Source organism: Galleria mellonella, unplaced genomic scaffold (assembly GCF_026898425.1).
Source record: "Galleria mellonella isolate WM207_F2 unplaced genomic scaffold, CSIRO_AGI_GalMel_v1 utg36, whole genome shotgun sequence".
NCBI classification, from domain to species: domain Eukaryota; kingdom Metazoa; phylum Arthropoda; class Insecta; order Lepidoptera; family Pyralidae; genus Galleria; species Galleria mellonella.
Window position 1 is genome coordinate 568052 of NW_026442086.1, and position 26016 is coordinate 594067.

Genomic DNA, 26016 nt, shown 5'->3' on the forward strand with positions numbered 1-26016 from the left:
AATTTTTAATAAAATATTTACCATTTAAGTAGTTCTTGAACTTATTTCAATTATTTATACCTATTTAAACTTTCGTAACCCTTACTTTTAAAATATAATTAAACAATATCTAAAATACGTTAGGCGCCATATTTTAAAGTTGGAGGTTGTGAAATCTAGATTTTCTCTGGAATAAGATAATTATATTATAATGATAGTTGTAATTAAATGGATACGAATAAGGGTCGAAAGGGCACCCGGCCCACTCGAGTTAGCCAAGGTCGATCAGTAGCTGAAATACTCGTAAAATGGATAAGGCTTCTGAGTCAGTTACGTATAAAATCATTTAACATTTTTAAATAAATGTTATAAATATTTAATGCAAATAAAATAACATGCTCTTATCAATGTTTGACTGAATAGCTTTTCTTAATTTTAATTACATACTTACCATAGTGTAATTTTTGTACTCTAATACTTATTAACTATATTTATATTCACTTATTATTTATACTTATATGTATTGTATTTATTTTATTTACTTAAATAAAAAATAATGATTTATTTAAAAAAAAAACTTGTTCTGGATTTCATTATAGTTACCTAATAAATTAAGTTGAAGTTTTATATGTTATAAGTTAAGGTCTAATATGAATAATAATCAGATCTTATGATTGAATCTTGTAAAAAATTACAAAATATAATTATATTATACGACTTTTTTGTTTATAAAGATTTTTTTGTATATGGTATTATAATAGTTTTTAAAACTAATATGTAATCGATTATTACACATGTATTTAATGTAAAAATAAAAAAAAATTGTCCCTTCCTGTCTATTTCGACACTAGAAAGTCAAAATGTATTAAGCACTACTTTGGCCGATATTTAACTATTTATTTTCTAATCAATTGTTTAGTATTTATTATTATATGTAACAATATTCTTTCAGCACTTTATTGTTTTAAAAATATAAAGATTAAACTAAAATGTTCAAACAGAAGGCGGCGTGGTAGTCAGTTTTTGGGCTTTCTAAAATTATTGAAACTAATGACGACTGACTCATCTATTGTACTCATGTAAGTACAGGTGCCAAAATACAAAACTTAAGGCGTATGCATATGATACACAAATTCCAGCGTGCATTTATATCTGTGGAAATGAAACAAATTGGCATTTATGCTACAACACATATACGCACAAGTATATAAGAAACGTACAAAATAAAAAATTTGTCGCCCACCGACAAAACATCCCTCATCAGCTTAGAACTTTATGTATTGAATCACAAACATTCTTTTATCACCTTTCTAATATAATTTTACGAGAATGACGTAAGTATCGGCGTGGAACTTATCACAATGGGTTATTCTGTTAAAGTGCTAATAAAAAGGTTAATCTCTCCCTTCCAATGGGTGATATATGTGGATTTAATGGCCGGTGCAATATTCTGGGTGTTAATATAAATCGGATATTAAACTTCAACATAATAAAAGTTATTATATACGGAAATGATTTATAAACAGTACTAATGGATAGCCTGTTGTTTAAATTCACAATTTATCTATGCATTTGCTTTATCCTCTCTGGTACATTCTGTACTGTTGTCTTCTTATAGAAGTAATAACCATTATTTATAAACAATACCATAACTGTAGCTAAAAGGAAATAGAAATCATTACATTTAATGCAATACAATATCTAGATATACGAGTAAGATAGCTTTTTCTCGTGATTTTATTATTGTCCTGAGTAATTAAGAAACAACTAGAAGAATATCTCTGATGCGTTCTCATTTTTGAGAGCTAAGATGTTACGTTTCCTTGTTTATTATATAAGGAAAATGTAACTGTAACCCTACCTGTGCTGTCGGTATACGTTGCTTTAAGCGATAATAGGTGAAGATGAAACCAATGGTGACAATTTTACCAAGATTTAACCACGTTTCCAAAGGCAACCGCGTGGAGGTCTTAAATGCATAACGCAGCTAGTATATTGTTTAGTAAACTTATATACTGTATGGATAAATTAACTTTACTGGTAATAATGAAATAGATAAGAGTAGGTACACTATATTTTACTTTCTCCAAAACAAAATTAATCACTAAAGTAAGAGTTTTCAATTTCAATTTTCATTCTAGTTCAGTTTTAATTACTTTAAAAGCTGAGTGTTAAATATACGAAGCTTTAGTACTTGTAAGTATGTGGGTGTCTATTCCCTTTCTTCCATCAGCCGCGTAAAATTTAACGCGTTCTCTCAACATTTATAAAAAACACATCCTTTTGGATTACAGTTGATTTTTATGTCATTTGAAATAGCATAGAAACTGACGGTCTATTTGTTCTTTTAGACAATGTTAACTATCACTTACAGGCATGAACAAAACCACCTGTCACTGAATATATATTACCTATATAAGTACCTTTATACATTGCCATTCCTGAGGAATAAGGTGTTCTGTCTACGTACCCTGTATTTTCACTAGGATTCAATGATGAGAACCAATCAAATCGAAACACAGACGTAAGCACAACTGCTGGGCGGCAGTAACATGAGTGGAATAGAGATACGCAAGAAGATATTACGCAATACGTAATTACAGTTTCTCGTTGGAGTTTCTTTGTATTGTAGTTATTATAATATTATAATATTCCACTATCCCCACAAACAACATTTAAGTACAAAATGTCTTGTAAAAGGTTATATTCTCGTCTATCGATTGTTTATATCGACTGTTTAATCTGTAAATTTGGAATTTTATATGAGACAGTCATTCAAGTCGGCTAAGAATAAATATATAAAAGATTAATTCATACGTCCATCGAATGCCAAGTCATCACAAGTATTTACGTTTTATACTCGTATCCAAAATAAAATAGGTGATTAATCACTCACTATATCACATTCACGACGGTCGACACCCAACTGTGGAGCTGCGAGTCATGACACAAACTTCAGCAAGTGACGAGGGCTCACTAAACGCCTTTTGACTACAGGGTGACAACAAAAGTGATAAATATACATTGTGACGCACATCTTCGAATTTAGAGTTTATTTCTATATATAAATATTATCCAAAAATGTGCAAATTGTTGCAGAAGATATTAATGCGCTAGTCAGTTAAATTAGAAAATGACACTTGAATCATATAAACAAAACGTATTTGACATAAGTATTATTATAGATGTTTCTTATTTAATAAAAATAATTAATAAATACGATTTATTTATATTAATTTAATTTCTATTTAAATAAATTAATATAATTAAATCACAATTTTGTTCTTCTGGTTTTGTGTCACGCTTATTATCATCATAGAATGATGTAGTAGATAAAATTGTGTATCTGATTTATAAAATAAACATACACAAACTCAAAGAAAATACGAGTATCAGGTATTATATTATCAAGCTAAAAAATTTTATGCTACAAAGCAATTTAACATTTAAATTTCGGAATAAAAGCAGTATTTGTAGAAAATTCTAGACTAAATTCCGTATGAAAAATAGTATTAATTCAACGTAGAAAAAAATTTTGCAAAAAGACTCATTACAAAACCAGTGTGGATTTGACCAAAATATTACAACATACATTTATCGAAATACCATCCAACTAAAATATCTTCAGCGTTACCAGATTGCGTTGGTCACAAATTCGTAATTTTAAGAAATAATTGTTTTAAAAAATTGGGAGAAATAAAATTAAAAAAAAGAATTGCAGTAATTTGGGTAAATTTTTTAATAGGTTTGGTATTTGTACCAATTAAAGTGGCAAAAGAAAAAGTGCAAGAGAAATAAAAAATTGGAAGGGTTTTTTATTATCGTTTCGTCATTCGCTCTGTGGTTATATGTTATAACGTAGTAAAAATCAACACATGTTTGTGTTTGGATAAAAGTGAAGAAATCGTATCGTATCCAAAAAAATTTACATTTGGGTGAAAATTAAAAATTGTACCTGACAACACTGACCTCTTTATTTTTAATTTTTTTTAATTTAAAATTAATAAAGAAATTCTTCTTATTAAGGTATCATAAATAATAAAAAAAGAATTCGGTACCAATAATATCTATATTATAAAAATAGTTCCCAGAATTCCCCAATGCAGTTTATATATTTTGTTTTGCTTTAAGGGCAACACTATACTACGCATACGATCACTTTAGACCGGTGACATTTGTAAATGAAAACAAATGAAGTACGACAAAATCGATACCATCGGACAGATAACTCTATTTGAAATTCCAATCACATGTAGGTACTGTAACTAGCAACTAGTAATACGTAGGTACTGTATATATTCTATAGGCATATATTAGGGCAGGCCAGTGACAGTTCAATAAATATATATGAATGAAAGATGTAATGCCTACTATATATACACTCATTTTTGCAATTTCCAATAAATAAAATTTCTAATAAATAATTATTTAATAACCAAGTTAAACCCCAAAGCCTAGGATGTCAGTGGTGGTTTCACGTGGTTTTATTTCATTTTTCTAATACCTCGTCAGCGTAATCTATTAGTATGAGCGAGTTAAAGTACAAACTATTACATTATCAACATGCGATTGCAGTCGCTTTAAATTAGACAGACCATCAGCTTATTTGTCATTCTAATTTGCATAAGAAAATTACAAATTAAATATTATTAATTGCTGTGCAGTCGTAGCTTAGAATGGGCCATTCCTTTCTTTCCCGTGGGTGTCGTAAGAAACGACTAAGGGTACTTAATGGTCGAGGAATAGGAAGCAGCGTCCCTCTTAAAACGTGTCCAATTCCTAACTGCGGTTGCCAACCCCGCTAAGCGTGGCAACTACTGAGAAAACCCTCCAATATAGAAAGGACTATGTTCAACAGTGCAGTTATCGGCATATATATGTTATGGTATTGTATGGTATATTGCTGATATTTTTAACTTCTGGTTCCTTAAATTTAAAACATGAAAAGAACCGACTAAAAACGTGTCCAACACGTCCTCAAAAATATTCCATAGAATAATAATGTTCTTAATTAATAAAAATGTATTTCTTCATACTTTATATCTTAAATTTAAAGTAACTTGCAAAAATTATATTGTGACAAGAAACAAGAACTCGAGCGCGATTGATTTATACTAAGGTCTCCGTTTTGACATTTAAGCACAGAACCGTAGAGTTCAACCGTAGATACTTATTCATAAAAGTTGAATTAAGATACCTTAAAACTTTGTAATTTTGTTTCGCATTGTTTCAAGGCGAGCAACCGCTATGAGAAAACCAAAAAGCGCGCCAAACTTATGTTATCGCGACAGTATATTCAAATTGAAACATATTGGATATTAGCAAAGTTTACAGAATATATTTCGTCTTGAGTATATCTTTGAGTAGTTTTACTACATCTATTATAATGATACATAAAACAAAACTATTAAGCTGAAATTAGACAACGTACAACGTTATTTACTTAGACGATTCATCAATCACTTGATTCATTTTTTTAAATGTGCATGCGTTCTTACAGAAAAAAATTACATTCTCGATGTTTAGGCATGTCACTTGTTATCCGTTTTGTATCATTCATTATCGATGAATGATGACTGATGCAAAAGTAAAATCAACCGAACTTAGAAATTTTAATCGCGAAGATATAAGTGAACGATAAAATATGGTTTTGAATAAACATTTTCATTTTCGATGAAGTCAAGAAAAAAAGAGCCGAAATGATCGGTCAAATTTTGACTTATTTCATCGTCTAAATAATATTTCCAATAAGTTAAGCTCATCGTTTAATTATTATTCATCATATAATGATAGGTCCTAAGCATATCGCGATAAAAATCATGATTTTAAAGTAGAAAGTTAGAACTAAAGAAAAATACATTCGTAATGGCATTAACTTTGAATGTTATTAAAAAAAGTACTAACTGTTACTTCTTTATCCCATATGGTACATGTATGCCAAATTCCATAGCGATTGATTAAACCATTAGGACACTAAAAGAGAACAAAGGATCAATCAAACTCACTTAAATAATTTATTATATACATTAACTTTACGCGAAGCACATTCCATTAAACGACATACTTCTGCTGTATCAAATCGCAGCTCAAGTTTGTAACAACAAATAAACACAAGTGTGCGTCAGAAATATAAATAAGAAAAACAGCGAAACAAATAAAAAAAAACTCACTTTTACATTTGTAAGGATTATAGCAATTATTAAAGCAGTTATAGCACCCAAGATCCAGACATATTTACGTCATCATCTCAGCCATTCACATGATATACTATTGAACATAGGCCGATCCTAAACTACATACACTTAAAGTCATAACTCAATCTAGCTTAAAGTCGCACTAAACTATAACATAAATACATACATATCTACACCATTCGAAAGTAGATATATATGTTTTTCAGTCAATAAGTACCCACACCTTAATTGTTTATCACCACCATTCGCTCTATTCTAATATTGTAAAAAGGAAAGATGTAATAATATATATATATATATATATATATATATATAATGTATCTCTAAAAATATATATATATATATATATATATATATATATATATATATATATATATATGTATCTCTAAAAAAATGTCATATTGATGTCACTGCGAAATTTTTATTGTAAGGGCCAATATGAACAATTTTTTAAGAGATTCAATATCATTATAAATTCAGTTCATGATGGTCGATAAAATAGTAATTTTGCGAAATAATTGAATTAATAGGTTAAGAAATAGATTAAGAGAAATGGTGCCTCAGAATCGAGCCCATTATGAGCGAGTACAGTAATATAGCCTAATGTATTACTTTTTTATTTACCTGTGCGAATCCAGGGTAAATTGCTAGTATAGCATAATTAGATAACTACCATTATGTATCATATATACAGATTTATAAAGAGGATGAGTAGGTAATTGTTACCGCTTTTTTCCGGGAGCCTTTTTTACTATTCAATTCATAATGGTCCGTTTTACCGTCATTCATCAAAATTAATTGCTTTTACTGACTAAAATAACAACGACATAGTCTAAAAGTGTATAATACATAGTATCAAATTTCTATAATACTAGTTGAATAGCACAACTTTACCTTTGTCAAATGAGATAAAGAGTAGTGTACTAGTAGGATATTCAAATCACTAATATAAATACTAATATAATAAATTGTAACTAAATGACGTCAGTAATAGAAGACATTTAAGGAAAATTTATATAAAGGGTATTATTAAATTTAGTACTATACCATAACAATAATATTTAGAAATTTTGTCTGTCTGTATATATGTATATTTATTCTGGCATCACGCAAAAACCACTGCACCAAATTGGATGCGATTGTGTTTCGAAAGGTTTAACTTATAATATAATGTACTGTATATTTTATCTTGATACGCTGTTTAGAAGTGATCTTTTTAATTAGTTTTGCTACTTCCTAGTATTATATTATTTGTGCTACTTCTAAAATCCCATACGTACGAAGTAACGAAAAGTTAGTATGGAATAATTATGTCTGTTTACCAAATTATATAATTTCGTTGTCACCGAATGAAATTATTCTTTTTGTTTCGTATTCTTATGCAAGAAGATATGGATTTCACTTTCATAAATATAAAAATTTGTAAATAGTTTACATGTTTAAATGTTTGTTAGTCAAACACGCTTAAACGGCTGAACGGATTTGAACGAAATCCTATTTATATCCTATTTATTATCCTACTCTAACATATATCCTAACAACACATAGACTTACTGTACTTATACAATTGTATCGTTATATTTGGTTTCTTGCTTATTTCCTATATAGTATAATGCAAAAAAAGTATACCCATTCATTCATAAACATAGAATATAGTGTATAAAGTATACTATTTCACACGGACGTAGTTGTGTGAAACGGCTACTTTTTCTACAAATCTTAGCCAAAAGTAACGCCATGAAACTTCAAACGAAAATTCCACCAAAACTCTTTCATAATTCTGTATCACTTTCCAAAAAATTAAAACAACTGCAAAGCTCTTACGATTAAATAATTTATTCAAACGTTTAAGAATTTAGAGATTTCCAATATCCACCTAACCTGAAAGGGCTTATGTAAATTAATTCTTATCCTAGATCGAAATTAGAAATTCCATTAGCATTTGTTTAATTTTATTGATATTATAGATAAGTAGGTCAATTAAAAAAATGGAAAGGCTTCGTGTTTATATCGGATAAGGATAACAGTTTAGTCTTCAGAACAACGCCTGGAAAATTCCATGGGCATCACAGTGTATTTTGTGATCCATTGTATTGTTCATTACAATAAGCAGCGGTTACCATTTTCTATCAAGTGGGCTATCAGCTTATTTGACATTCCAAGTACCAAAAGAACTTCCCTATATCAATAAATCCATGCGTACGTCTACTATCAACAAAATACGAACCGCAAGTTTCGATTTTCATGTAAAACTGAACGGAAATATATTGTTACAAGTGAATTTATATGTTCCCAGTTGTCAGCAAGTGGGGAGCCGGGTAGCGGCGCGGTGGATGCGGTCGCGAGACGGTACCGCCTCGAAAACGGGAACTCCCTCGGAGAAAAGGACGAGGTAAGTACACACCAAAATTTTACTTTATAACACTTTTATAAATTTATTTACTTACATATGACGTCGCAAATATGAAGACGATATGAAGATAAATTTTAAGTTTAAATTCTTTATATTTGTTTAACACAAATTCAAGATATTTCATCTTATAAAGTTGTGGTTTCTGTAAACAAATAATGTATATATATTCATCTTACAGACACTTATAAACAGCATCACTTCTTTTTCTATAAAGTAAGCTAAAAGTACTTTTTTTATATACAACTTAGAATGGCAAACAAGCTGACGGCCCACCTGATGGAAAGTGGTAATCGTCGCCTATAGACATGAGCAGTACCATGGATATAATAGAGTATACTGTTTCGCCCATGATACCCCCATGCGTTGCCATTCCTGAGTGTTATTCAGGTGTTATTCCACTGTACCCAGTAAATTTACGCCATATACCACCCTTCAAACCGAAAGACAGCCATGCAAACAAAACTGCTTCACGGTAAAAACATGAATGGGACAGAGGTACCCAAGCAATCGACTTTTGTACAAAGTCTCCTTCTGGTAACATAAGCACTTACTTATTTCACCTTTTTCATTTGATCTGGCGGCACAGACTTGACAGAGATGTTTTTTTTTCTGGTGTACATTTTCCTTCATCCCCACTATCTCGATTGCTCGCCTCCCACATTTCTTGTTATATAATTTCTATTTTTCTACTCTACCTTTTCTGTTACTGTACAACCACAAAATCATAACATCTATTTACCAGTCCTAAAAGGACTAAAATAAAAACTATAACTTCAATGTTCATCCAGCCTCTTTCCACCTTTATCTACCTAAATAATAATAAATTTGCAGAAAAATTGAATTAAATTATACAATAGTACCTGATAGTACTTATAACGTCTAATAGCAAAGCTATATTGATAACTGTAAGGCATATATACGTAGCGTAATTGTTTTTTTTTTTTTAATATTTATACTTGTATTTATGTTTATATATTATTTATAAATAAATAACATATTCAAGATTACACCTAAGTATATGACCACAGATAACTGTGCAAAACCTCCCAATGGTAAATACTGTAGCTCGAAGAACCGATAACCGTTGGGGAAGAAAGGTTCTTGAGTGTCGACCCCATACGGGCAAACGCAGTCTAGGACGACCCCCTTCTAAATGGAGTGACGATTTGAAATGCATTGCAGAGAGTCAGCGGATGTAGGTGGCTCAGGACCGTTCTTTATAGCAGTCTGTGGGGGAGGCTAATGTCCAGCAATGGACGAATAATGGCTGAAATGATGATGATGACCACAGATAATATAATACTATACGGTATGACGGACGCTACATGTAAATATTTCATTTGGATTATTTCGAAGTTACATCATTTTGATCTTCATCCTTGAAATAGGACAAATTTAAGTAATTTATAAAAATGTGGCAATCCTTCGGGTCGGAAAATAACGCTCTTTTATCTGCAAATGACGGAAATGTCGTTGAGATGCCAAAATAATAATTGCCGAGGGGCTTGGAGCTTCAGGAAAATTATAAAAAAATGCTCACCGCCATCATTTAAATATCTAGAATATTATACAACCATCAATATAAGATGAAATAGATATTCTTTAGCATCCATTTCTTACCAAAGAAACTGAAGAACCTGCGTTGGTAGGACACCAATGAAACTGAACACTTTTTCCCTTTTTCATTTTTTATACCTACTCACGGCCACTTTCTAACATCGGGCAGCTTGCCGTCGCAGAAAATTCATCCCGTACCTTAGAGCCTAGATAGTCACGTACAGCGCGGTTTCAGAGATGTTTTCTCTTACGAATGCTCAGATTATCGAATGAGCTCCCTGTCGAGGTTTTCCAAAAGACATAGGTCATAAAAGGATCAAGAGTCGGCAACGCGCGCGTAATGCTCCTGTTATTACAGGCGTTCATAGCCTATGGTAACTGCTTACCGTCAGGTGGGCCGTATACTTATTTGGCACTTGAGTGGTATAAGAAACATATATGCAAACAACAGATTTTTTTTTACTTTCCATACTAACGTAACAATTGGACAACTTAAATTAGTATGAAATTTATGTAATTGTTCAAATCAAGTTTCTTTGGAAAAAAATGTTCAATATCATTGGTAGGTGCCAATAATTTTTTCAATCCGTATGTGTAGTTTATATGGCATAAACATGATGGTAACCACCATTAACAAACCAAATAAATCCGAATAATCGCTCTTACCATGTTAGATTCTTAAATTCTGGCAAATATTATAACAAATATTAGCTACATTCTCTATAATAATTAATAGTCAACTAATATATCTAACTACCCCACTTACATATATTGTTTTATTAAAAGAAAAAAATGTTTTAGACAAATTAAAAAAGTTTCACCAAAACAGGGAAACGATAGGCGTTTAAACAGATGGACAAATTATGTACGAGGTCTGTCCGGAAAGTTCGTATAAAAGTGTTCTGGAATGCGAGAAAGAGGAGTGGGGAGGCCAGGTAAGCGCAGGACCCCTTCCTTATGTCCCTAACAATGCTTCAGTTCTGGTCTGATCGCCGTGCGGTGCGAACTGGCTTGTCACGCCATCTGTGAAGTTACCTCTTAACGAAACCCCGTCGGCATGACTTTTTGAACCGAGTCATCACTGGAGATGAGTCTTGGTTCTACGAATTTGATGTCGAATTAAAATCCCAAAGCAAAGAGTGGAAGACATCCGGGGAACCACGAACAAAAAAATCAAGAAAATCCCGCTCAAATGTCAAGACAATGTTGATTGTTTTTTTCGATGTTCGGGGGATTGTCCATCAAGAATTCGTCCCTCCAGGCCAGACAGTTGATGGAAAATTCTACGTCGATGTGCTCAGATCAAAGCTCGTGTGGCACGAGTTCGTCCAGAATTGGCGCGAGAGGGGCGTTGGATTCTTCACCACGACAATGCCCCTGCCCACACCTCTCTTGTTGTCCGTGAGTTTTTGAGTAAAAATTCCATTACGGTGACCGAACACCCCCCTATTCGCCGGATTTGGCCCCGTGTGACTTCTTCTTGTTCCCAAAAACCAAATTGGTACTTCGGGGGCGGCATTTGGGGGACATAAATGAGATAAAAAAAGCTACGACGGGGCAGCTGAGAAACCTACAACCAGAGGACTTTCAAGGAGCCTTCTCACAGTGGAAACGGCGTTGGCACAAGTGCATTATGTCACAGGGGGAGCACTTTGAAGGGGATAAAATTGATTTACCTGAATAATTGTAAAATAAAATTTTTAAAAAACTTTTATACGTACTTTCCGGACAAACCTCGTATTACATTTTCTGTATAGACCGCGTTTTATGCCGTATCCTACATATTGGCATATAAGGTATTTCTTATCCGAATTCACATGGATAAAACCATGAAAAGTAACTAGTTTTAATATATAAATATTAGTGGAAATATTATTTAAATGACAGGTTTATGGCACTCTTAAAGTATTAGGTCCTGCCTCGGAAAAAATGGAAGGAACAAATTTTATGGCTACTTTATAAAAATGAGAGATTGATATCAGAGATTATGAACAAAATTCTACAATCCCTCCAAATGCCTTGTCCTCAAAATAGAATACCGGTATTATGAGTTTCTTATTTATTTGATTCAGATAACTTTGTTCTAACCTAATCCATCTCACTCTACCAAATAAATCACTGATATAATATTAATCCATGGGGATTTATGTATAAGTACTATTGTTCAGACGTATTTCTATATAATACATATCATATAATATATTAAATATCGTCTTTAACAATTTAGAACATGATATGATTTGTTTCGATGGTTTTTAAATATAGTATGGTTTATATATTTTCCTACAAATTCTGTACTTACGGATATCGCATACCTATATTAATCTGAAAAGTAGTTCTCTATTATTAACATTAACACCAGCGTACAGAACTCTATTAACGAAATTAAAAGAGTACTTTAACTTTCTCTATAGGGTATAGAACCTTAAAAACTTTCAATTTATTATAATGTACTTACTGTTTTTTAAAGTAAAGAGGCTATAAAGGTAAAAGGCTATAAAAAATCTAAATAATACATTTATTTTGTTTCGTTTGAGCATCTTTTGAAAGGTGTAGGTTGTTGTTAACTCTCCAGTTTTTTTTATGGTATAATAATATCTTTATAATAGTTTTTAAAATCAATAAGATTGACTCTACTGTCAGTTTCATATTAATTTTGTTATAAATAAAGCCGCTGATATTATACTCGAAGCAAAATCTTAAGTTACAATAATATTGCATTTCCCACGTTACAGAAGGGCCTATCTATGATGATACATATATTTCCTCTGTGCCATGGGAGCTCAGTATATTATTATTATTTAGACATTCTCATTTAATTTGTTACAGTTGTTTGGACCACCGAGTGCTCCAGTCCTTGAGAATCCCGAGTTCCAAACAAGATGGTACTTCAAGTATTTTCTTGGGAAAAGTAAGTCTTTTATCTTCTTTCGTGCTTTTAATTTGCTTTCGACCTTACTTTGGCAAAAAATAATAAAGGATAAAGGAAAAGAAACGTAGTTGTATTCACTTTGAGTGTAGATTAGATATTCTGAATCTTTTAACGGTATTGCTCACTAAAATAACACGCAAAGCTTTTTCAGTGTATTAGATTTATCTAATATCTGGGTTATAATAATAAATACAAAAACTTTTCTTTGTATGTGTATGTATGTATGTGTGTGTGTATATGTGCGTGTGTAAATTTTACACAGCAAAAATGACCCCAGGACTGGTAATAGAAAAAATATGACCTATCTTGTTGTATCGCTAATACCAAAAATCAAACAAAAATCTTCTTGACTTATTAGAATAGACATACAAATATGGACGCCACTTGCACTTCAACTTATATAAAACTTAACGTATTACTACCAAATGCAAATAACAAGATACTCCTTATACTCTAAGATCTTACAAAAGTTATTTATTAATAACTGACTCCTTCACACACATTAAACACTTCGAATGATATCATCTTTAAAGTAGACGTTAATTTTTCAAACCTTTTTCAATATAAATTTTGTGTAGGGCCTCCAAAACTGAAAATCAGTTGTCGCTGATTTTGAGATTTGCTGCTCGTACAGGAACTTTAAGCTGAATTAGCATCCTTTTTCATTTCCACGACACTGACCAAAATTCAACTGACATTTATAGATATTATCATGATAACATCTATAAATCTTTGCTTATATTATAATAAGTTATTTTTACTTGTAGCTCTAGTATTTCATACATATATGTAAATATGTATGTGAATTAATGAAATAAAAGTCTATTTTAGAATCAATTAGAATCTGTTGGACTCCTTTTAAAACACGCACACATACAAAATTAGTACTCTTCCTTCTTCTTGATATCACTTAAAAATTATCACAGTACTTTGAGTAATTTCAGTTACAGTATTTCATTATATGAATACATTCTAACATAAAACCTATTTAAAATGTAATATTTTATTTGAAATATCTCCAGTTTTTTAATGTCTGATATATGTTTTTATACACATATCTACTATTAGAAATAGAATATAAGCTGACGACTCACCTATTAGAAAATAGTACGTAATAAATTATATCCTACACAAATAACTTAAAAAACATCACAGAAACTTTAAAATAAGTCAGCTTAAAAATTGAAGTAAAATTCCAAGAAGTAACAACATATATGAAGAAAAATTATAAGTAGAATAAATATAGTTATATAACAACACACTATCAGCTAATAAAAGTGGCATAACAACCCAAGCAAACTTGTTTACTGTACCTAATAAAATTTACTAGGACCCATAGCCAAAGAGTGCAATTACTTAAGATAAAAATTCCAGTAAGTGCCGTGAAACAAAGTGTGTCATCTTTTATTCACTTCCACAGTATATAAACAAACATACATTCGGCTGTACCGCTATATCATGAATTATTGATAGACAAATAGGTCTAGTGTACTAAATTAAATGCAATTGTTTTGACCTTTTGCTCTCCGTTTCATCAAATCATCTTCAGAAATGCGGCAAACTGGGAAGGAAATTGCGAAACAATTCTCATTTCCTTTTGCTGTTATGTCGTGTACGAACTTCCTTCAAATATTAAATTTCCTACTAAACTTAATATAATCTCTATCTATAAATCTTCACGCTCTCCGGATCACTTGTTATATAATAGAATAAGTAGGAAGGATCGAATACCAACAATCCTATGTCCATACTGAAATCCTAATACTATTATAAACGCAAAAGTTTGTGATGTAATAATAGATGTCGCAGGCTTAAACGGCTTTAACATTACAAAGACGAAAGTTTGCAAGGATAGATGGGTTTTTGTTCTTTGACGTAAAAACTACTGAATAGATTTGAATGAAATTTGGTACATGGATAGTTTAAATCCTAACTTAACACATAAGATACTTTATATACTCCGCGCGGGCAAAGTTGCGGAAAAAAGCTAATCGTCACTTAATATTTTTAATGTGAAAGTGCGTTTCTTTGTTTATTACCTTATAACGTCTTAACGTCTTAACCAATTATTATTAAATTTGGTTCACACATACTACGATATAGACTACTTTTTATGTTTTTTAAGCGAAACATATCCGATCACGCAGAAGAAGTCGCAAATAAAAGTTAGTATAAAATAAATTATGCTTACAATTGTAATTACAGATTAAGTACTGCAGAGATATTAGTCTGTTGTCGTTATGGTGAATATTGTATTTATTCAACTGGTTTATATTTCCTCAAACATATTTTGTTTTTCAAATTCAAAATGACAGAGCCTGCCGGCATTTATTGCTTATTATTATTTATTATCAGTATTTACCGACACTGCAGAATGAATGGAAATTTAAAAGATTTTTATTTTGAACTAAATTTGATTTTACAATTTGGTAGGTGCATAAGTTCATGTAAGGAGTAAACAATTAGGCCATATCGCTGACGTGTCTACTTCTTTACCTCCACCCATTTATATGGGGTCGACTTTCCGCGTCGTCATGCCAGATCCCTTTAGCCCGGACTGGTTCAACTTATTGATGTGGGGCTCAATCCAAGTCCTTTGATATAGTAGAGGTCTAAATTGCTCGGATATGGCTTACATATGACGTAAGTTATATAAAATTACATAATAAGCGTATGATTTGATTTTACACCGAATGCAGATTATCTATCTCTACAATGAGCTCGTAATACAATTGATAATTTTTTTCGTTTATGTGAAATATTGCTATTTTTACTATTCTTTACCTAAGTAACATGTTCATTTTCTTGTAGTCGAATCATACAATACATGTGTTGCATTTATATAAATGTTATATCTCAAATTTAAATTCAAATCCCTATTACATTTCTACTATAGAAATACTAATCCTCATATAAAATAAAATATCTATAACATGCTCTCATGTCACACAAATTATTATATGAACAGCGTAACATTAAATAGGTCAAGTGTTAAATATTATTAATAAGATATTTCATAAACAAGACTTCATTAATACATGCGTTAAACATATTATAAGACAGGCTTGTCAACGTAATGAGCAGTTGTGTTGTGCGTGCCACATATAAATTTGTACCCTCGACGTAATCAGTAGATCTAGCGTGTAAATCATAGGTTTCGCCCTATTTTAATAATATCTACACTGATACAGTTATTGTTGGTAAACGTCAACGAACTCTGTGAATGCGTGTCCTCTTCTGTGGAACAGTTACAAAATGTTTAAACTGTAATCAATAATGAAATTGATTTTGAGTCATCTTAATAGGTACAAGGTAAGAAAAATGTTTTTATAATGGAAGAAAAAAGAAATGGTAACCTTACCTGTGCTATCGTTATATATTGGCTGTTAGGATGAAAATAGATCAGTTGGCCCATCGTGACTAATTCATAAACCTCAATTCATGAAAACGTCAAACCTTTCATAAACTTATTTCAACTACCGTCTCTTTTCTTATACTAAATTTCTAATTTGAAAGAAAGTAAAAAACAGTAAATTTAAAATTTATTTGTAGGTTTTAATTTTTATGGATAAGGGGTAAGAATTAATGACGCTGAATTAATGATTTTTTTAGGGGGAACCGCCTGGAGATATAAAAAAAGTTATTCTGTAATTATTTGACAATAAAGTTTACATGCTATCTAGGTACGTATTAAATAGATAATAGATAAGAATACCGTATTTTTCAATTCCATTAACTCTACAAACAAATTACTTACTGTCTATAATTTGATTTCTAAAAGTAGCGTACCATGACCTCACATAAATAATACATATGTATGTATCGTTTGAAGCTTATTTATACCTACAATTTAATATGTATGTATTCAATTAACCAAGTGACCAAGATATAATTATAGATATTTTACATAGACTAACAATGGCGGACTAGCGTCTCAATTATTTATTTATTATAATGCATTCATGTACATACACATATAGAGTTGTTACAGTTAATTTATATTTATATGTGTGTGTCTGTTACACTATATCTTCATTAATTCAGAATAAAAATTAATCATTATTTATCATTCCCTTTTCTGATATCGCACCATGCGAATGGGTCAGCGATTGGATCCCTACATGGTAAACCGCCCGCGCTCACATACAAAAAATTTGCAAATTCTACGTACCATATTTCCCATGACGTGTTGCTTTTATCCTACAACCTCAGATCCTTTAAACGTAGCGCGAAAAAAACATATAGTAAACCGGCATAGTGCGGCCAATTGAAAAGAACATAGAATATTTTCTTTTAGGTTGATCGCGTTAATAGAGGATATTGTCTCTGTGTTTACTCAGGATGATGTGGTCACATATCGTGCTATTACAAAAAAAAACATCCATAGGGTTTACTTTCATACTGGTCCGATACCAATTTCGTCACGTCATATGTTACAATCGGTTCAGTGATTATGGAAAATAGCTTGACCTCGACATCTGAAGTGTACTAGAGCTTGCGCTAGTATCGAATACTAATCAATAATTTGATAGGGTCCAGAATTAATTTAATATCGATTATATAGTCGACAATAAAATAATATGATGATCATAGCAGAAAATCAGTGTTTTACTCCCTGAGTAAAATTACATACTGAGCTATGAGCCATTTTGAATTGCTGGGACACATGAATGCGGATATATTTATAAGCTAATTTTTATGTATCAACTTCTTTATAATGTTTTTTGGTGATTGTCTTGGTCCTGTTCATTTGTCCACGTATGTGCTTAAGACGGAAATATTTTATGTATCTATCTATAATACAATATAGACGATTTGAGCAATAAATTTTTAGGTTACAATCGATGAATTTATACAAAACTCATAACGACATTTATCTATTGAAGTTTAAACCTAAACTATGTAAAATTCGGACTTAACACCTTTTAATTAATAATTACTTAACTTAATTATCGTGCATTTATTTAATACGAGTGAAGATGAGTAATAGATGTTTTGAAAATAATATATAACCTATATTATGCACCGATAATATAGCTTTATATAGATCAAAGAGTTATTAAAATACGTTTAGTAGTTTTTGAGTTTATCCATTACAAAGACACGATCAAATCATTCCTCTTTAAAATTTTAGTATTAATTTAGTATACCAATGGACAAATCGAAATATAGATTATTCTGGGTTGACACAATCGATTTATTAATAATCGATTACTAAGCAACACCAGAATATACATCAAATCTTAAGATTATTATACGTAAGAGATAGATGTGATAAAATTAGCTGCAAGGTTACAAAAGGCAAGAGTTTCTATACAAAGCGATATTGCGTCACGAATGAACGATGTCTTACCTTTATCGAATTCCTTTAGACAGTTGTAGTGAACAATGTAATCTATCGAATTTGCTATCCTCTGGTAGTTTCTATTTCGGGAAAAGACAAATAGGCTATTGAAATTTATTACCTACTAATTAAATATTGACTGTCGTTCACTATTCTGGTTTGTTTTAGATTGTCAAACAAATTTATAAATATAGTCATAAATCGATATTTATTAATAGAGTTAATCTTTATTACGCAAAACATGAAAATAAACATATAAACAATTCAAATGAAATGCAGTATCATAAAATACAGATTAAAATATACACATAAAGGTACAGAAGGCGGCCTTATCGCTAGAGCAATCTCTACATATAGAAGAGAAACGAAATACATTACATACACTACATAAAGAAAAGAGAGAAGAACATATAAGAGATTTTACTTTGATTTTTATTTAACAGCTAGCTGATCCGACAGACGTTGATTCTGTCTAAATCTATTAGAATAATATGACAATTCATCTGCACTACGAACAGTTTATATAGAAAAAATAAATGGGGGATCATTTCTTTTTTCCAGGAATTTCCCCCAGTTTTTCTCTTCAGGAGGATTCTTACATCCTTAGACTTCAACGAATATTTAAAAAAGAAATTGCTGAATTTGTCCAGTCGCTCTTGAGTTTTCGGTAAAAAATAGATTGCAAATTTTAAACGGAAAACTTAGATACTAAAGCAAGTTAAGTAAATGCTTGTAAATATAGGTGATGATTATTATTTTTTTATAAAATTTAATAATATTGCTATAACTAGGCTTCAGTATTTACACAAAACACGTCAATATTCCTTACGATTTTGTCATACCTAATATATAGGTAGATGTAGATTATTATTTATTTGGGATCAGCGTTCGCTTTATGTAAAAAACCCCTTTCATTTTCCGGGTCAAAAAGTAAATGTTGACCTGGGATATAAGGTTTTGCTTTGTTCAGTTTCGTAAGTAAAGTAGTGCACGTGTAATACAAAAATCTAAATAAATGTACTTTTAAAATGTATGTACTTTATATTTCAAATATTTTCTGAGAAATTTTGGTATTGCAAACATAGAAAATCAATTAAAATTAAAATGCCGAAATGATTAATAATTTCAATTACATTGCAGGAAGTCAGTGGATGCAAATAGCTTAGGACCATTCTTTGTGACATTCTACAGGGAAGGCCTATGTTCAGCAGTGAACAATTAATGGCTGATATGGTGATGATGACAATGACATTAAAATTTTCATAGTGAAAAAATTAACTACATACTAAAAAACAACTATAAACTATGACACCCATGAAAAACCAAGGCCTCATGTCTCTATGCTCTGTAATTTTACGATATCTAAGCACAACTGTTTCAACGGAACGGAAATAGAAATAGCTATAGATGATTTTATAAAAGATCTCCTTCTGATAAAATAACCTCTAATACTTACCTAAATTTACACTTTTTGGTAATTAATCAGAGAATTTGATTAACATTAATCAAATATGCACCTGCTCGTATTATATACCCAGTTAGTATTAAGTGTCAAGTTATCGTAAACAAAGTTTGTTACCCATCGCGTGTCCCACAATGTGTTATACAATGGATGAAGTAATAGGATTGTTATTGACCTACTGTTCAGTCCAGATGTCGGGTGTAGGTGGGAGCTGGAGTCGGGAACTGGGACCGAACAATACGGCGCCCCACTGTGCTGATAATAACCAAGTAATAAACTATCCATGTTATCCATAAAAACATAAAGCCTCCAATAAATGTAATAATTTGTTTTTAGATAATCACACCTATTTCAAGAATTTAGCTAAAATTATATTATATAATAGCTTATAAATAAGTTAACAAATGTAAAAAGGTTTCAATTCCCACTGGTGTTTCTAGAAATTAGCGTATTCGAACAAACAATCACTTCCACTTTATTACACGAATATTAGTATAGATTATTCGATTACTTCATCGATTCTGAACCGATTTTTAATCATTCTTTTTACAATTAATAGTATTTACTCCATATTGGTTTTATATTAAATGTATAATGCTTGAAATCGCTGTATTTTCAACTGACTTAAAAAAGGAGGAGGTTTTCTTTTCGTTTGTATGTTTTTTTTCTTTTCTTTACAGAGTAAATGTACTTGTTACTCCTATAAATAGATGGCGAGCATTTATGAAATGTGTACAGTTGAAATCTGAAATTAATATTGCATACCAAATATTATAACGAGCCATTGCCTGCGGCTTTAACCATGCGATCCCGTTATCTCCATTTTCGTGAGAATTTAGGGAATTCCGTTCTTACCATCTACGTTATATTACACACATCTCTTATGCGTAATTTGAGACCCTCTACCAATTTATATTGTGCGTGGTCTATTAGAACCTCAGTTACAATTTTAAGTTTTTTCTTCTATTGCTAGAATGTTGGAAGTATAAATATACTTCATATAAAGAAATATGTTAGCTATAGATTTAGAATAATAGTAGGCTTTTTCGTTTACGTTATCATTTTAGGAATAAAAGGTATATTTTATGAATGAATATAAAAATATTTAAATATAATATTAATATAATAGGTTTTACCAGAGCATCAAACAAACCAATACCAACAACAAGTGGGCACCAAATAGACAGATCATTAAAAGTGGGGGCGTTGAGTTTTGCATAAACAAACAATTTAGGTACACTCGTGTCTAAGATCTCTCAATGATTAAGTACAGAGTACTTACTGAAGGACGTCTGGGTTTTAAACAATACAGATCCATAATATAAGTATAAACAATAACTTATTTGGACAAATATTATCTGGTTTAAACTTAAAGCAAGTAACTAGACTAGCTTCTGCCCGCAACTCTGTACCTAGGGATTATTAACTAATAAAATAGACTATATCTAAATAGCATATCAATATAAAACATACACTAGATTCTAAATCAAACCTTCAGAAACCACTACGATAACCACCTAACATTTAATGTAATAATTTTTGCTGTAACTGAGAAATAAACATAATTCTAAAAATTTGTTTTGGCTTCAATTGCTCTTATTAAGACCCTTTATAATAATTTATCTTAAAGTTAAAGCTCATACAAGTACCTATGAAAGGCGCGCACAACTTTCAAAATTTAATTGTAACTTTCAATGTAAATATTTGTATTCAAAATTTTTGAATAAAAATACAATAAATAAAATAAGATTTATAACTTCACTAGTCATGTAGCCAATACTTTTACGGAACAGTGAGATCTGTCCATTTTCTATCCTAAAAAATTATTTCTATCCAAAAAAAGTGCCTACTTAAGTACATCTATACATCTTTTCGCATAACAGCTAGCGGGGCCACGGAGTAAGTAATCACTACATTATTAATTAAGAGTCGGCACTACCCTTATATTTCCGAAACTGAAAAAAATCTTTGCAACCACCTAGAAATACAGTGCTATAAAATTAATGAACATTCATAGTCTCGTATAACTACTTATAATATGCTTCTATCCATAATCATATCTAGATAGTTATCAAAAAAGAACTGAGATCTTTTTAAAGTATAATATTTCTAAATTCAATTAACTGATTGCATAGATTTCATACAAAAGGGGGTTTTTGTTGGAAGTGACGCGGGCTTAATTTATTAACCTGTATTTATTTCTTTAACGGAATTCCTTATGGAATACCTATTCATATAGAATTCAAGCTTCTTATCAGATTAATAATAATTGCACGCCAAAGCGAAATTTCATTACATATAAATAAATAAAATCCTATTTCAAAATATCCTAACAGAAAAAAAATATGTACTAGATAGATACGTACACGAGTTTATTATTATTTATTGATAATAATTTGCCAAATATTAAAACTGAAATAGCGCGCTAAAAGTAAAATTCATTGCATAATTTAATTCGGAATTCAAATAATTTTATAAGTACGTAAGTTTATATTATTCATTAACAATTTATTACAATTTAATCTAAATGCTGATGAGATGAGGGAAAATTATATAGATGAGTAAGTAATAAATGATTTCCTTTTAAAAATAATAAAATCAATAAAAAATAAGTTTATATAAAATTATACTTATTATTAACAGTCATAAAAATTTTGTATTTTGTTTTTATTGAAGGAAGTATGTGAACAAGTTATATTATAATTTCGTAGTAAGTATATAAAAATTATAGTATAAAGCAGTAAGCTCGTATTACTGGGAAGAAAGTACGATTCGTTTTCTTAGACTAGGAATATTGTATAATCTAAAGTATATTGATAGAGCATCGAGTATAAAAAAACGAGTCAAAAGTAGAAATTTTGACGTTTGGCTAACTATTTTTTTTAATTAGGCAATATACAGCAAAACGCGCTTGTTCAGTGCTGCAAGTAATTGGATTATTAATTTTCCAGATAAGGTGGATTTTTTATATTTCTTTTTGAAACTATTTTTTCTGATACAATATAAATATGCATATGCGACACATGCATATTTATATTGTAGCTTATAAATTTAATAATTAAAATGGAGGTCATTTTCAGTGGTTTAATAACAAACATGTTTTTAAACACATGTACAAATTAAATTATTTAGTAAAGATAAACATCATTATGAATCATTATACATAATATATATCTTGTTCTTTCCAATATATTTGTAAGAATTCTGTATTGTTTTTATTTTTTAATTTAACTTTATAATATACATTTTTCGCATATACGTAACATAACCCGATTTACGCACACATGAATAAAAAAAAACCTGTTTTTAAAGAAGCATTTGTAATGAGACACCTTTATATGAATATATAATCTGAGTTCGTGTTATTTAAGATTTTTGTCATCACATTTTGGCAATCTGTCACTTTCTTTCCTCAATGAACATTAAGTACGAATATACTTTTTTTGATGCTTTACGGTTTATACTTATCAATGTTGGTTGTCAAACAGAAATTTTTAAAATTACAAAATGAGTTTATCTCGAAGATCTGAAAATTAAATATATAGTTATTTAATTTTCAGATCAACAAAGAACACTTTTACGAGTATCATGGGAATTGGGAACTAACAATATTTTGTTTTACATACATAATATTGAGGTTTTCCTTCCACTTTTACCTTTTATATCTTAGATATTAGTTAAATGTCTATATAATAAGATTTTTACGCTACATACAAATCATATTAAAAAAAAACCCTATCATGGGAGTATATTTAAATCACAGGAGTAAAATTTTATTATCGTGAATTACAATGCTTGTCGTGTGGTCCCGGCATAGAATAAGCCACCCTTCCTTTCCTGTGTGTGTCGTAAGAAGGAGTAACGCTAATTGCGATTGCTAATCCGCCTGCAAAACGTAGCAACCCCCCCCCCCTCCCAAAATGGGAGACTTATGTTCAGGAGTGGACAGTTAGCGGCTAATATGATGAAAAATATTCCTGTTAATACCGTCAGATGTTAAGTTTCCCAAATGTACATAAAATATTACTGTGCATTAAAGTTTAAATAAATAAATATATCTATTTACAGAAATTTTATCAAAATCGGCTCAGTAGTTTAGTTTTAAAGTCAACAAAACTGGTTTTGCTCCAATTGAAGTCGGATTTCTGTGAAACACAATTAAAAATATTGAACAAACATCGAAACTTCTTTCGTATCCTACAAAGAAAGTTTGTAAAATATTAGGATGTTTAGATGTTTTGAAGTGTTACTCAATTATCTAAACAGTTGAATCGATTTGAAAGATATTCGATACATAAATACAATACAATATTAATGTTATAATTCAAGCGGGCAGTATTGAGGAGTACAGGTGGTTTTTCATAGTATGAGTAAGATTTTACTTATTACTAAATCCTCTATATTATTTTGTTTTAGTGCACCAGAATTACATAGGAGTGGATGGCAACAGGGAGCCATATTTATTAAGTGTGGTCCAGGAAGGCGGCGCTGGACTTTTACGAGCGATACTCTTCAACAAAATGGTGAGAAGGACCGACGCATTTACACTGACATCATTTCACACGTCAGCTGTTTTCGCACACGTTATTCCTACTTTATTACCTCGACCCCACTCTGGGAACTTAGTTCAGCAACTTGCTAACTTAGATATAGTACCATAAGATTAAATAGATTGGGTTCGTACTTGTGCTGGAAGAGATTGCTTTTAGCGGTAGGGCTATGTTTTTTTTACTGTGATATTTTCTTGTAATTGTTTGTATCTATAACAATTTTACTACTATAATCTTTTGAGGGAAACAATAAAAATCTATCTATGCTTCTAAGTACTACTTTTCACAATTCATCCACAAAACTGTTTATAGGTATTAATTCCTCTCCAGTAATTACCTACTTATAATTTCAATAACCACTTGTTTAATTAATTAAATTGTCAAACAAAAAAATATTTACCTGAACTTTTTTATTTAACTAAAAATGGCAAACAAGCCAACGACTCGCCTCAAGGAAATTGGGTATTAATATTATATAAGATACAACCCATTAGTCCTCATGAAATCCATGGGTGTTTACATTTATTGGCGACAACGTAGCCTCCCATCGTCAAATAAGCTAGTGGCATGATTAGCATTTTGTGTTTCATATAAAGAAAATAGCACCATGGAGATCGTAGAATATACTGTGATACCCATAATACCTCTCATAGTTAGCTATTAATTACTGTAGCCTAAAGCAGTATAGCTCGACATCCAGTTACTACCCAATTACACTGTCGTATTTCACCCTTAAAATAGAAACTAGTCTTTGTAATAATGACTTATTAATTTCAATTACGAAGGCAATTATGTTTCTTCAATACAGGGTGCTCATAAAATATACCTACCACCGAGCGCGTGGAACACTGGCGGAGGGCAAGCGCCGACAAGACCGACGGTGAAACAGATCCTGGCCCAGTTTCCTGCTATGGAGAGAGTCGACAAAGTGCCGAGAGAGGTTAGAAAATATACCATTTTATTCTTTCAAACTTTGCACAGTTTTACTCACGGCTTTACTGGCGGATTAAAAGACATAACTTTAAAATATAACCTATCCGTGTACAAAGTTTAATTCTAATCCGTGCAGCCGTGTAAATGTGATTAGGTTCATCCAAACATATTTACAAACTTTCATATCTATAATATTAGAAGCCTCCTACTATACTAATATTATAAAGGCGAAACAGGTTCGTTTTATTAGAAGGATACTGTTTAGTGGATAATTGAGATACTGAAATATGAACTATTTGGAAGCGTCTGATTTGGATTAGTTTTATATTGACGGAAAAGTAATTTAAATATTTGTAAGTCCTAATTTTCTCCTACTTGAATTCCCTCATCAATATATCAGTATTTTAATCAACGTCAAAATTGAGATCATTCTTAATTCAAATGATATATTTTAGCCGGCCATTTCTCTATTTTAAGACCCACATTTAATTACAAGCCCATTAACAATATCTACTATTCCGAGTTCATGGTTCAAATATTATTGTTCAACGAGCTCGACTATGTACTTTCAATATTTCAGTGTTGTGGTCCAATTATTCTGCTGAGTAACCACGCGTAGCAAACTTGATCAGTCAGGTGCCTACACACTACC

General features: G+C 30.8%; 1 protein-coding gene across 5 annotated transcripts in view; it reads left to right on the forward strand.

The window, feature by feature from the left end:
- Positions 1-26016, forward strand: part of LOC113522555 (GTPase-activating Rap/Ran-GAP domain-like protein 3) — a 272552-nt gene that overhangs the window by 218695 nt on the left and 27841 nt on the right. For all 5 annotated transcript variants that reach the window (XM_052897214.1, XM_052897215.1, XM_052897217.1 and 2 more), the window contains 4 exons: positions 8470-8565; positions 12973-13054; positions 24298-24404; positions 25240-25371. In XM_052897214.1, coding sequence (XP_052753174.1) covers positions 8470-8565; positions 12973-13054; positions 24298-24404; positions 25240-25371 — 417 coding nt within the window. The remainder of the gene's footprint in view (positions 1-8469; positions 8566-12972; positions 13055-24297; positions 24405-25239; positions 25372-26016) is intronic.